This window comes from Xiphophorus hellerii, chromosome 19 (genome assembly GCF_003331165.1).
Source record: "Xiphophorus hellerii strain 12219 chromosome 19, Xiphophorus_hellerii-4.1, whole genome shotgun sequence".
In the NCBI taxonomy this organism is placed as follows: Eukaryota; Metazoa; Chordata; class Actinopteri; order Cyprinodontiformes; family Poeciliidae; genus Xiphophorus; species Xiphophorus hellerii.
The window spans coordinates 20,220,415-20,232,030 of NC_045690.1; the positions used below are offsets into that span (position 1 = coordinate 20,220,415).

At 40.8% G+C, this 11,616-nt stretch overlaps 1 protein-coding gene across 1 annotated transcript; it reads right to left on the reverse strand.

The window, feature by feature from the left end:
* Positions 1-493: 493 nt before the first annotated feature.
* On the reverse strand, positions 494-6,643 carry crip1 (cysteine-rich protein 1). The gene is made up of 5 exons (XM_032547721.1): positions 6,456-6,643; positions 1,415-1,509; positions 1,098-1,155; positions 890-934; positions 494-750 (listed from the first exon to the last, which is right to left on the reverse strand). Exons 1-4 carry the CDS (start codon positions 6,493-6,495, stop codon positions 894-896), a joined length of 234 nt encoding a protein of 77 aa, XP_032403612.1. The 5' UTR covers positions 6,496-6,643; the 3' UTR covers positions 494-750; positions 890-893.
* Positions 6,644-11,616: the final 4,973 nt, after the last annotated feature.

An 11,616-nucleotide genomic window follows, 5' to 3' on the forward strand; every position in this document is an offset into this window, starting at 1 on the left:
TTACTTTCTTATATTAGCGTTTAGTACACTGTAAAAAAAAAGTCTAATTTACGGTAAAATTAGTAATTACGGTAAAAAAATTTGTACCGCATTTATACGGTAAAGTCCAAGTTTATACGGTAACATTTTGGCAACTACACCATAAATTAGAGACGGGTTTTTTTCAAACAGTGTACTAGAAATCCCCAGATTATTGCCTCAAAAAAATTAAAATAAAATAAATAAATTCTCAATGTTTTTTGTACATTTGGGCCAACTGAAACAAACATGAAAGGCAAGATATAAGCCTGGACTAATTAACTATTCCTACACAAATCCTCACTGGTCTTGCCTGTTCAGGGTTTTGACAAACTAGTCTTCAAAAATGTTTTATTAATTTCTACGACAGCTCTCAACTAGATTTGTCATTTGATGAAGTAAAACTTTGCTTTAGTGGTAAAACACTCATGAGTTTCTCACAAAACCGCCACAAAATAAAGGACTATCAAAGACACAAATTTCATAAAATGTTTAATTAGACAAGCTGAAGCCAAAGACCGATGTCCCTATAACTAAACTAGAAATGATAAAATAAAGAAAATGATGGTCCAAAACAGGTAGAACAAAAAACAAAAAAACAAAACAAAACAAATGCATTCAAATTATTTCCTGCATTGGAAGCGGATGATTTGTTTAGAGGTTTGCTATCGTCTGAGAGGTTTGGTTTCTTCAATCTTGTTCCCGCAAAGCTTTTCTCTGCGACGCCTCGCCCTGCAGATGAAGCAGAAAAGAAGAGGAAAGAAAAGAAAGCTCTGGTCAAACAGTCCAAAGTGCAAAGACAGATTTGCTTGCAGTCAAGTCTAATGTAAATAACATGGAAATGTTTGAAAAAAAAACATTGAGACGGTACCTGTCTATTTGAAGGTGTGGCTTTCAGCTCCACCACGTCCAAATCCTGAAACACCGAAAGAATTAGGTTTAAAAGTATAAATAAAATGGAACCTTGGTGTTAAAATCAACTCACTCTGCAGGTTTCTGACAGAGACTACCTACCATTTATGTATTTTATTGACATTTTTTGTGTCAAGAGTTCAGGGAGTGACGAAGTCACGGCTTACCTTTAGGTCCAAACATTGCAGCATAGCAGGGGTTGTTACAGTACGGCTTGCCTTCATGCTGTGGGAGGAGAAAAGAGGTTAAAGACATTTTTTTGTTTGTTTTATCATGGAAAGATGAGGCTAACGCAAAGTAGACGGAAACAAGCGAGTCAGAAACTTGTTTCATTTGCTGTTTTATTATTGAAATGCATCAAACAGTCTGAAGCCGAGTTCTGGTATTTTTTTCTTTTAGGTTTAACTTGCTGATATCAACTGTGACCACATCCATTTTCAGCACTTTTTTCCCCCTATCAGGTCGTGTAATTCGGCCGTTCTACCTCTGCATGTGAGCCAGCCGACAGCGTCTTGTTGCACTTCTCGCACTTCAGACATGGCCTGTGCCAGTCCTTCCCCAGCGACGTCACCCTCTCAGCTGCAAAACGTACAAACGGACAAACAATTAATATCAGTAGCGGTCTAACCTCTACCATAATTTCGGTTTCTGTTGTCTGGGAAGGAGATGGAAGTCAGAGAGTCACGCTGCAGGGCAAATGAGCTCATGGAGCTGGGAGTCGTTTTAGTCCCGTGTCTGCTTAAAACCACAAAGATGCACTCGTTGCAGAGTAGTTTGGAAACACAGTTGGGTGTGGTTGAGGGAATAGAAAGGAAAAAAAAGGACTGAATGTCCCAAAGGGAATCTGTCCTCCTTGTGCCTCATAAACACAGATAAAGACTTTATCAGTTATGGGCGATCTGTGCCAACCTCCACCCACCCAGGAGGACTGGAAGAGAGGCTTAGGCATATGACGGAACAGCCTCGTGTTTTTAGAAGAAACAGAGCTGAAACGCATTTTGAAACTCACGATGACGTGAGGCCAAGGATTTGCATATGCCAACACACAAAGCGTGTGTTAGAGAGGGAGACATTATAGGGCAGGAAATGAGGAAAACGGAGAGGCAGGTTACTGAAAGTGATGCGCTAATGGCTTGATTTGGATGTAGGATCAAACCATTCGGATGGTCACGAAATCTTAATTTCGTGACTCCGAAATGAAGATTTCGGAGTCACGAAAGGCTTCTTTAGAGTCCTTCCCAAAAATTGTAGATATTTTCTTAGTGTAATTTCTTTGTAGCAAACATCTACTGTAAAGTAAAATTGTGGCACCTTAATATCTACAAGGAATTTAAGTATAAATTATATGGGAGAAATGCGCTATGAGTCTGGTTGCTTTGTAATGTCATAGCAGATTTTCTTGCTTCAAAAGTTCAAAATTTTCCATTAAAGCTTTCTACGGCTGTTTGGAGCATAAAGCAACTGTCTTCCCCTTCCCCCACCTATTGCTGCGCACTGCTGCTCAGCTGGGATCACGGAAGGCTGCTCAACTTTTCATCTAGTCATGGAAACAAATTAGCCTGCTCGGGAAATATTTGCAGTTATGTAAGAAAAAGGACGGCGAGAATCTCATGCCGGCCAATGCTTTCTCTGGTCTGCCGTGACAGAAAGCAAATCCTCTGAATCCTGGTGGCAAATGCATGAAAGAATAGGAAATAATTACAGTAACAGGCAAAAGCCACTGGCTTCCAAACATGTCAGGAAGTGGATTATTTGTGCCCCAGGAATAGCCCACTGTGGCAACGGATTACAAGTAAGTCACAAAGAAGCATGTGTAATAGTCTCCAGGGTTGGGTCAGGCGCTCAGGTCTAGAAAAACAACAAAAAACATCCCGACTGGATGCGGTGTGGTTTTGGAGCAAAGGTTCGTACCCATTCAAATCGCTGTTTGAGGTCAAACAGCGAACCAGCAGGTCTGGTAAACAGCACGCCCGGCCCAAAGCGATAAATACAAACGGGCCCGTTCTAATCGGCTGTAATCGTGCCCAAGTTATAGGTCTGATAAGGCAAACCTCAGTGTTTATACCTGATAATAATGAGGGTTAAATGAGGCGTGACAGATTGGAGGCTAATTATCCCCTCCGCTCCCGGCTGCCCGGAGCTTTTGTGGCAGCGGTCCAGGACACACAAACACACAAGTCTCCCTGTAAAAACATTGTGAGTGAGAGCTGGGAAAGATTAATGGAGTGACACTGTGACATTTAGTAGCGCGTGAACACTGTGAACGGATTTAAAGGGACACCTATAAGAAGCTAGGATCATCCTTCCACTGGATAACTCCCTTAATGTTAATCCAGATTAGTTAGTCAAGGAGGACTTCTACTGTCTTGAAGTCCTCAATACGCTTCACTGAATTATTAAAGACACTATTCTCATGTTTCCATTGCGTGCTTATTTTCATAGAAGCAAATGATTGTTTATACAGGTGCGCTCCCAACGACCTTCCTGTTTGGAGCAGAGCTTTAAACAGGTTCCAGTCAGAGTGACTATCCAATTAAGACGCCGTTAAAACCAATAACACAGCATTGACTGAAATCTCTATAGTACTTTTTATTTTCTTTTGCTTTACTTTTTTCCCCACCAGTCAGTTAGGTCTGAACGAAAGCGCTCGTTTCTTTCTCAGCGCGTGTTTCACACGGACAGATTGTTGGAGGTGCACAGCCTCAGGCCTCCCTTCTTCCTGTAAAGAATCGTCAGTTTCTTATCAAAACACCATCCAACACCAATATGATGGGTGCTTGGAAGACGCTAAACTGGTGTTTGCATGAACTGAAATGCTGTTGCTATGATAGGTATTCTTTAGAGAAATAGAAGATCTTTTTTAGTGTTTCTTCATTTTTAATAAATATCAACGGCGAGGGAACCTGAACTACTTAGAACATTTGCCAGTATCATCCGCCAAAGGGGTTTGGTGAACAAGACTTTCCTTTTCATGACTTTAACCAAGATAAATTGTTTTTGTGCGGACTCAAGGCAGAGCCAGATAGCTTCTTTTTTTCTTCTTCTTTTTTTAAAACACTCCTTCTACCAAACCTAAAACATTCCCATTTGGGCTCTGGGCTGAGGTCTCGCCGTCAACAGGCAGTCTGCAGCGTTTCCAACAAAAGAAAAGCATTCCGCTGTTGTTGGACCTCCATCACTCAGGCAGGCAGACGGCGGTAGCCTGATTGTTTCCATCTGAGCAACAGCAACATTCAGTTGGACAAACGGCAGCACAGACAGAAAGATGGAAGGTGTGACCGAGCGAAGGGAAAACACGCGGAGGTTTATTTGAGAGAAAGGAAACCGATTCAGACGCTTAAGGATAATGATGAATATGCTCGTTTTCAAAAAGGAAATGGAAGGTTTTGTTTCACGCTGCTTTCCTCCCCCCCCCCCACGCTTCTGAGGTGAACATCCATCTTGGTAGAAGACCTAAATGGCTCGTTCTGTTCTGCCAGAGGCCGACTGGTTTGATTACATTGGCTGGGAGGGAAAAGATTATCCATGAGGCAGCGAGGCTGGCTCAACACTCACACGCTCTGCTCATCTGCATGAACGTCCAAAGACTTTGGGGTTTGCGTTCTGCTTTGGGCTCAGCTGTTGCACCGTCACAGAACTGCTGGTGCACAGAGACACGGGTAAAACAACAGCAAAAAAGAAAAAGAAGAAGAAGAAAAAAACGGAGTATGTGGGTGATTAATGTTTGCTTTGACTGGGCCTTCTCATGGGAAACGCAGGATGAGGGTGTAGTTTACAAAATCAGAAACCTGCTTCCTCTGCTCCGGGTCCCTGATGGAGCAAAGATCTTCGATTTCAAAGCAACCTCGTAATGAGAAAGCGCAGAGTGCAGACACCCTTAGAGACTGCAGGGCATTCCTCTGCACACATGAAAAGATGCAATTTTTCATTCTCATCACCTCTCCCTCCGTTTTATTTTTCTTTCTTTTTTTCCCCACTGTTATTCTGTATTTCAAACACGTTTACATCTAAGAAAACCGCAACATCTCTATAACAGTGCTCCAATGCAAACGTATGCTTAAGGAAATCGTTCTGAATCCTGGAAGTGAGGTTTTGTTAAAAGTGCTATATAAGGTGTTAATAAAGTCGATAAGCCTGCTGGTAGCTTGATTTAGGATAAAAACAAATCACTAGTTGATTCAGAAAGCTGAAGCTAATGGCTGAATAACCAAGAGCAAACCAGACTTTTATGCTTTAAAACAACTCATCACATTTACACTTGGAGGTTATTTACACAGAAGATGATAATTACTCCCATTGGAAAGGGAGGTGGAAGGCGACACGCCGCCAACTATCGTCCTGAGTGAAACGTACAGACATGGAAACGTGTAAAGAGTAAAAAAAGCAAAGCCTTTACAAGCATTAAGAAACTTATTTTATCACTCTGCTTAGAGCAGATGGCTACACTTTGACTTTCCCAATCTCTGTTCACACAGGAAGATTAATGGTGTTGCACAGCTTCCATCCTCTGTTTCCTGAGTTCATATATATATATATATCTATATATATATATAGATATAGATATAGATATATATATATATATATATATATATATATCTATATATATATATATATTGGTTTCTTTGTAAAGAAATAAATAATAACCACATAAATAATTATGTGACATTTGCATTTGGTCACATAACCAAATGCAAATGTGACGACAGCTTTAGGACACTTTTGAGGAAGGAAGTCCCATCTGGTCTTAGCCATCTTGGTCTAATCTAAACTAACTAATCTAAAGTTATACAAAATGAAGACAGTAAAAGAATAATGCAGCACATGTCCAATTACTACCCGCTTTTACAGAGATTGTGAACTATCCCTTTAACAGTCATCCGCACTTGTGGTTGTCGGTTTATGTCTGACTTCTGGTGATTATAGGAGCAATTAACTTTATCCAGGATCTACTCTAGCCTGCAGCTGCTGAGCATTTATAGCTATTAAACGTTTACGATGAAGTTGTAGAAGCTAAAAGAATCGAAACGCGTTTTTTTGAATTTCCTTTTGGCACATAAACCACCTAACTCAAAACATAAATAACAAATGAAATCAGAAATGAGCTGCCAACCAGCCGGTAGCGATGATCCAATGTTTCTATTTTTTTTTTCTAACTATAACTATCCTTCAACTTATAGTTAATGCGGTTTAAACGACTTGTGCTCTAAATTTAATATGCTGAGCGCGAATGCAGCGCCACCGCGATCAGATCGCTACAATGCCAAAATTTGGTACATAAAAAGAATACACATCACTTTTCTTTAATCCCTGTAACTTCTTTTCAAACACACTTTTTTTTTTTTTGGCATTAAAACATCTCCCTGTCTGTGTTACGTTCAGCTTCCTGTTTCCTCACTTGAGCAGAAAAAGCCGCTATTTCTTTTCACCAACCAGGAAATGTTGACAAAACGTGAGCGAAACTAATAAAAGTGGAGGTAAATGTACAAAAAAAAAAAAAAAGAAAGAATAAAAACCCCAAATCTCACCGAAGTAAACCTCCTTCTGGCACTTTGGGCACTTTACCATCTTGCTGCAGTTGTGTGTGTATACGCGCTGATGTGCAGGAGAAAAAAAGCAGTTCCAGAGCCACCTGTCAGATCCGAGCGACCACGCCTCACTGTGCAGATGTGCGCTCCCTTTCTGTATTTATACTGAAACTTTTCTCCCCTCCCTGCTCTCCTCTACTCGTGTGTGGGAGAGGCCTGTGCTCAATGCAGAGAATAAAACACTGAGCACTTCATGCACAGTAGGAAAAAAAAAAAAAAGAGCCATTAGACACTGATGTTCTGTTCTGCAATTGTTTTCATGAGATAGTTGTGTTTGTAAAATGCCCGTGTATTTCATTTGTGTAAATTAGGCAGAGAATATGTGAGATTCAGACGTTTTTTTTGTTAACAAATTACTATTATTATTATTATTTTGTCTAAATGCAAGTGTAAATAAGAAGATTGTAGTTTTATTTTTCCAGCCCAGTCCTTGGTGAAATATGGAGCGGTCCATAACGTTCCAGCCTTAACAAACAGGGTGAAGTGACTAATGTCTCACATAAAGACTAAACAAAAGGAAAACCCAGAGCCTATTGCTATTGTTATGACCTGGCTCAGAGGCGACCACAAAAAGAGAGAGACACACGCAACGTGTTAAGAGTTTCTGAAATAGAAATTCATTCGACACATTCAAAGCTTCTACTATGAAGGGTAAAAGTCAGTATAATCTGTGGTGCATGATGTGCATGAGTATTGTAACGTGCAATCAAATCAATGCATAAAGCACCAGGTTGCCATGTTCTCACCTGCGAGCAGGTAAGAGGCTAATGTTGCCCTACGTGAACAAACTTGATAGTATGAACTAAAGTAACTACGACAACCCCACTGACATTAACGTTGTCAGCGAAACCGTGATTATTCTTTATCCAGCGGTTTGGGTTTGTGGAGTGACTGACACGCAAAGCCCTGCTTTAACCTGTCACTGGGTGGGATGGGTCTACATCTTTGTCAGACAAACAGAACTGGTTTATGGCATTAACACACAAATCTGTCGTGTCTGTATAGAACAACGCCTGTTCACACATCAGCACTCTGGTGTGGAAAGAAAGTGCACGAAAAAACGACTTTGAACATCTGTTTTAGATATCTGATATCAACATTGTTATAAATTGTTGGTACTTCTCTTGCTAATGACCTGAAAAGTCCACAAAGGTCACTGAAATAACTCGAAGCTGACAGAAGTAATAATCAATAAAAAAAACATTTGCTGAAAATTAACCAATGAAAAATTAGACATTGGTTTTGAGATATGGTGCAACAAAAATCATTTTAAAACTCAAACTAATGAAACAGGACAGTATATATATCAAAAAGATGGTACTTGAAACTTAATATTTTGTTGTGCAACTTTATGAAGCAATCAAATGATTTTTGGAGCTATTGAGACTTCTGCACTTTGGCCCACTGCCTGTGGGCAAATGGCTCTAGGTGTCTCAGGTGTGAAGGGTGCCATGTCTCCAAACAACAGTCACCCTTTGAATAGAAACCTAAAAACACCTGTAATGTAGAGAACACACCTTGATTGAACTCGTCCCTGTAGTCAAATTATTTTCAATGTTTTCTAGCGGCACCATTATTTTTATCCAGGCCTGTTTCATTAGTTCATTTCTTTAAATGACTCTGTTGAGCCACATTTCAAAAGCGATGTCTGATTTTCGTTGGTCACAATTTAGCAAATTTTTATTCATTATTACTTTTGTAAGTTATTTCAGTGACCTTTTTTTTTTTGGTCATTAGGGTCACCAACAACTTTGTCTGTCATAAAACTGAACGTTTAGGTGTTTAGTGTCAAACTTCTGCCAACGTTCAACTAATGGACACGCTCTCTGACATCGTCCAAAACATAACGTCACACCGTTCCTCTTTCACGACTACAACCTCTCCAGACCCATTAAACATCCTCGTCCTGATGCTGCTGCCTCTGTACCGCAGAGAAGAACTTTGAGAGTGAAAAACGGAAAGCCTGAAGCATGAAAGGCTTTTTTGATGCTACCAAATTATGGTACCGGTTGAACAAATGGTCCACGTTAAATAAAACAAAGTTTTAGTTTTCAGTTCTGCAATACCCTTTGGCACTTTAGTGACACTGGAGCGTACTGAAGGCAGCGTGGGGCGGATGTGTTTTACCCAGAGCTAATTTGATACATTAAGGGTCTAGAAATAAAACCCTGAGCCTTCTGACTGCAGTGTGATTGCTCATCTTCACCATGCAAGGAGGCCTTCAATAGGTTTCTAGGTTGCTATAACATGATTTTCAAAACTTTAGATGTGTTTCAAGATTGTTTTCTTGTTCAACTGATCTGATTTTAGCTTTATTTCTCTTTCCTTCAACCCTGGCCACCTTAAAGGTCCCACCATGCCTCCACAGAACAGTCATAATTATTTAGACTCAGATTTATTCTCATTACTAGTTAGGGGACATCTCAAGGCAATTGCTCATACCGAATTTTACTTCTGGATATCAGAAGACAAGAGGAATGAATACAAGTGCACGGCAGTTTTCTGACTTTCATAAATTACTACACATTTGGAGGAGCATTTATAACACATAAAATCACCAACTTACATGGAGGTTTGTGTTTGGATTCTGACAAAATGTGGAAAAGTTTGAGGGGGGTATGAATACTTTTGCACGCCGCTGTAAAAGCCGATCAAGGAAGGTGAAACTAAACTGAATGGATAATTGCCGACTGTCGTGTGATGGCAGAAACTTTAACAGCTGATTGCGTAGGTTAAATATGTTTGTCACTGCAACAACAAACACTAGTGATTTTAACTTCTAGGAATACAATAAAGAGAGACGGGGAAAAAAAAGAAGCAAAAAACAAATTAAATTCAGATGCACAAAAGAGAAGTGGACTAAAGCCACCAGAACCAGGCACAGCTGCTGCCCTGTTGCTTTGCTTCAAAGCAGTGGGGAAAGTTGACACGTGATTGCATAATCACGATGATGTCAGCGGCCCGTGGGTTTTACGTAGTTCAGAATCTGATGTTTGGTTCTTCACACCCAACTCCAGGTTGACTTGTGGCTTTCTCTGTGTGGACAAGAAAACTGCTGTTACTCAACAGCTCGTAGTTTTTATGCGTGTGTGGGTGGGTGGGTGTGTGTGTGTGTGTGTTGGATAGGTTTGTTATGGTTACTTTTATGACTAGCCTTTACCACACACACACGCACACGCCCACACATGGCACACCTTCAAAATGCAGCTGATCTCTGCTTTGATGAACTTTGAAAAGATAGCAAAGCAATGAAATCCCATGGGAACCAAACAGAAATATGTTTGGTTGTTCAACTTGTTTTGCAAATAGAAAAGTCACGCTTTGTGTTCTGCTTTGTTGCTCCTCTCTGAAGGATCAGTGAAGGATCATTCTTTTAAACATGTCAATAGGACACAGCAGTTTAGGCAGAACACATTGAACAAAGCGTCCCATATTTTAAGGGATAAACCAAAAATGACCTTTTGACGGGAGGAAAGCCCTAATAAATGGACACAGCAGAAAACCAACAGACCGAAGCAAAAAACAAAAGAAACACATATCAGAAATTTATTTTCATGCCGATATCATTGACAGAAACCGGGTTGCTTGTAAAAAGGCACGGTGACGACAAGCCTTTGGATACACGGTCATCCACCTCAGTTAGAGTTCACGCTGACAGATTTACACGATTCAGATTTATTAGGATGATTATCCAAAGTCCTTGGATTAATAGAATAACCTCGTAATTCTTTTTACGGCAGAACCTCTGGACTCTCGAGATTAATCATTATGGAGGTCTGCCTCAGCCACCCAGGTAGCCGGGTGGAGCGGGGTTTGTTGTCTGGTTTAGGATTAGGAGGAAAGTTCTGCCCGGGCCCTTAATCCAGCCAGGCTTCATAAAACTGCTGTTTTATAATAACATCTTACAGAAATCATCGCTGCTCTCCCCTCAAATTAAGCAAGCTTAACGTGGACATTTCATGTTCTACATCACCGGTCAAGTACAGCATCTTCCTAAACCTCGACCACATGAAAGCATCAGACCTTTTAGACCGTTCCTGCAAGGGGAAGCCGCATAACACAGCTTAACTGTTAAATGCTGTTAAAGCATGCCTTAAAGGTGCAGAATGCAATTTAATAATAATAAAAAAAACTTGTTTTTTTACATATTCGTTAAACATGTCACCATCTCGTGACTGTATATGGTATGAGACAGATAACGTGAAAAGATCGATGTCCTCCGCCTCCTTCCTGAGCTGCTATTGCTGTCTGAAGGAATGCACCGCTCCCGATCACAAACAACAGATCAGAGACAGGTGAAGGGTCTTAACGCTGTCAATCAACCTCATGTACTTGCTGTTGAACGTGCTAATGGGTGAGAAACAGCCTTCCTTTACAGAAGAGGCAGCTATGTGGATTTAAGAATGCTAGGATACTAACTTTTCGTAGTGTTTTCAAACTGTGATATTATTTGCGTGGACTGAGAATGCTAGATTGGGTTTATACGAATGTTTTATTTAAGGCCCGTTGTGTCCTGCTGAGTATATTTATCTGGACAATGAGTATTTTGAGTATTGAAATGTAGCCTCAGTAAAAGCAAAATGCTGTTTCGTTTCTTGCATGCTTTTTGAAAGGCGGGAGGAATACTTTATCAGACGCTACCTCGTATTTGAGCTGCAGCTCAAGCCGTTTGGGTTATGCAGAAGAACAACGATCCAAAGCACATCAGTGTGTCCAACATGTTAAACCTTCCTAAGGAATGTCAAAGGAGGGAGTACTTTCTCACGGCCCTGTGGATGAATGTCCACAGGGCCACAGCATCAGGATATTCACTTCCATCTTGTCTGGATGGAAAGATGTTGACGACACCACAGGTGATATGCGGTTGGATTCGGAGGTGTTGCTATGGAGATGGCTAAAAGAGTCTTTAACTTGCTGGTGTACATGCTTCCAGCTGTGAATAATCCATCCCGTTACCCAACAAATGGACAATAGCTGGTGAAAGCAGGGATTTAGCCGTTTCCCATAGGCCATCTTTAAGCCGGGTTCGGCTGCTGGCCCGGCTCGGTCTGATGGCGCAGCGCATACCATGAATCCTCATCAGTCAGCATGCTCAGCTGGG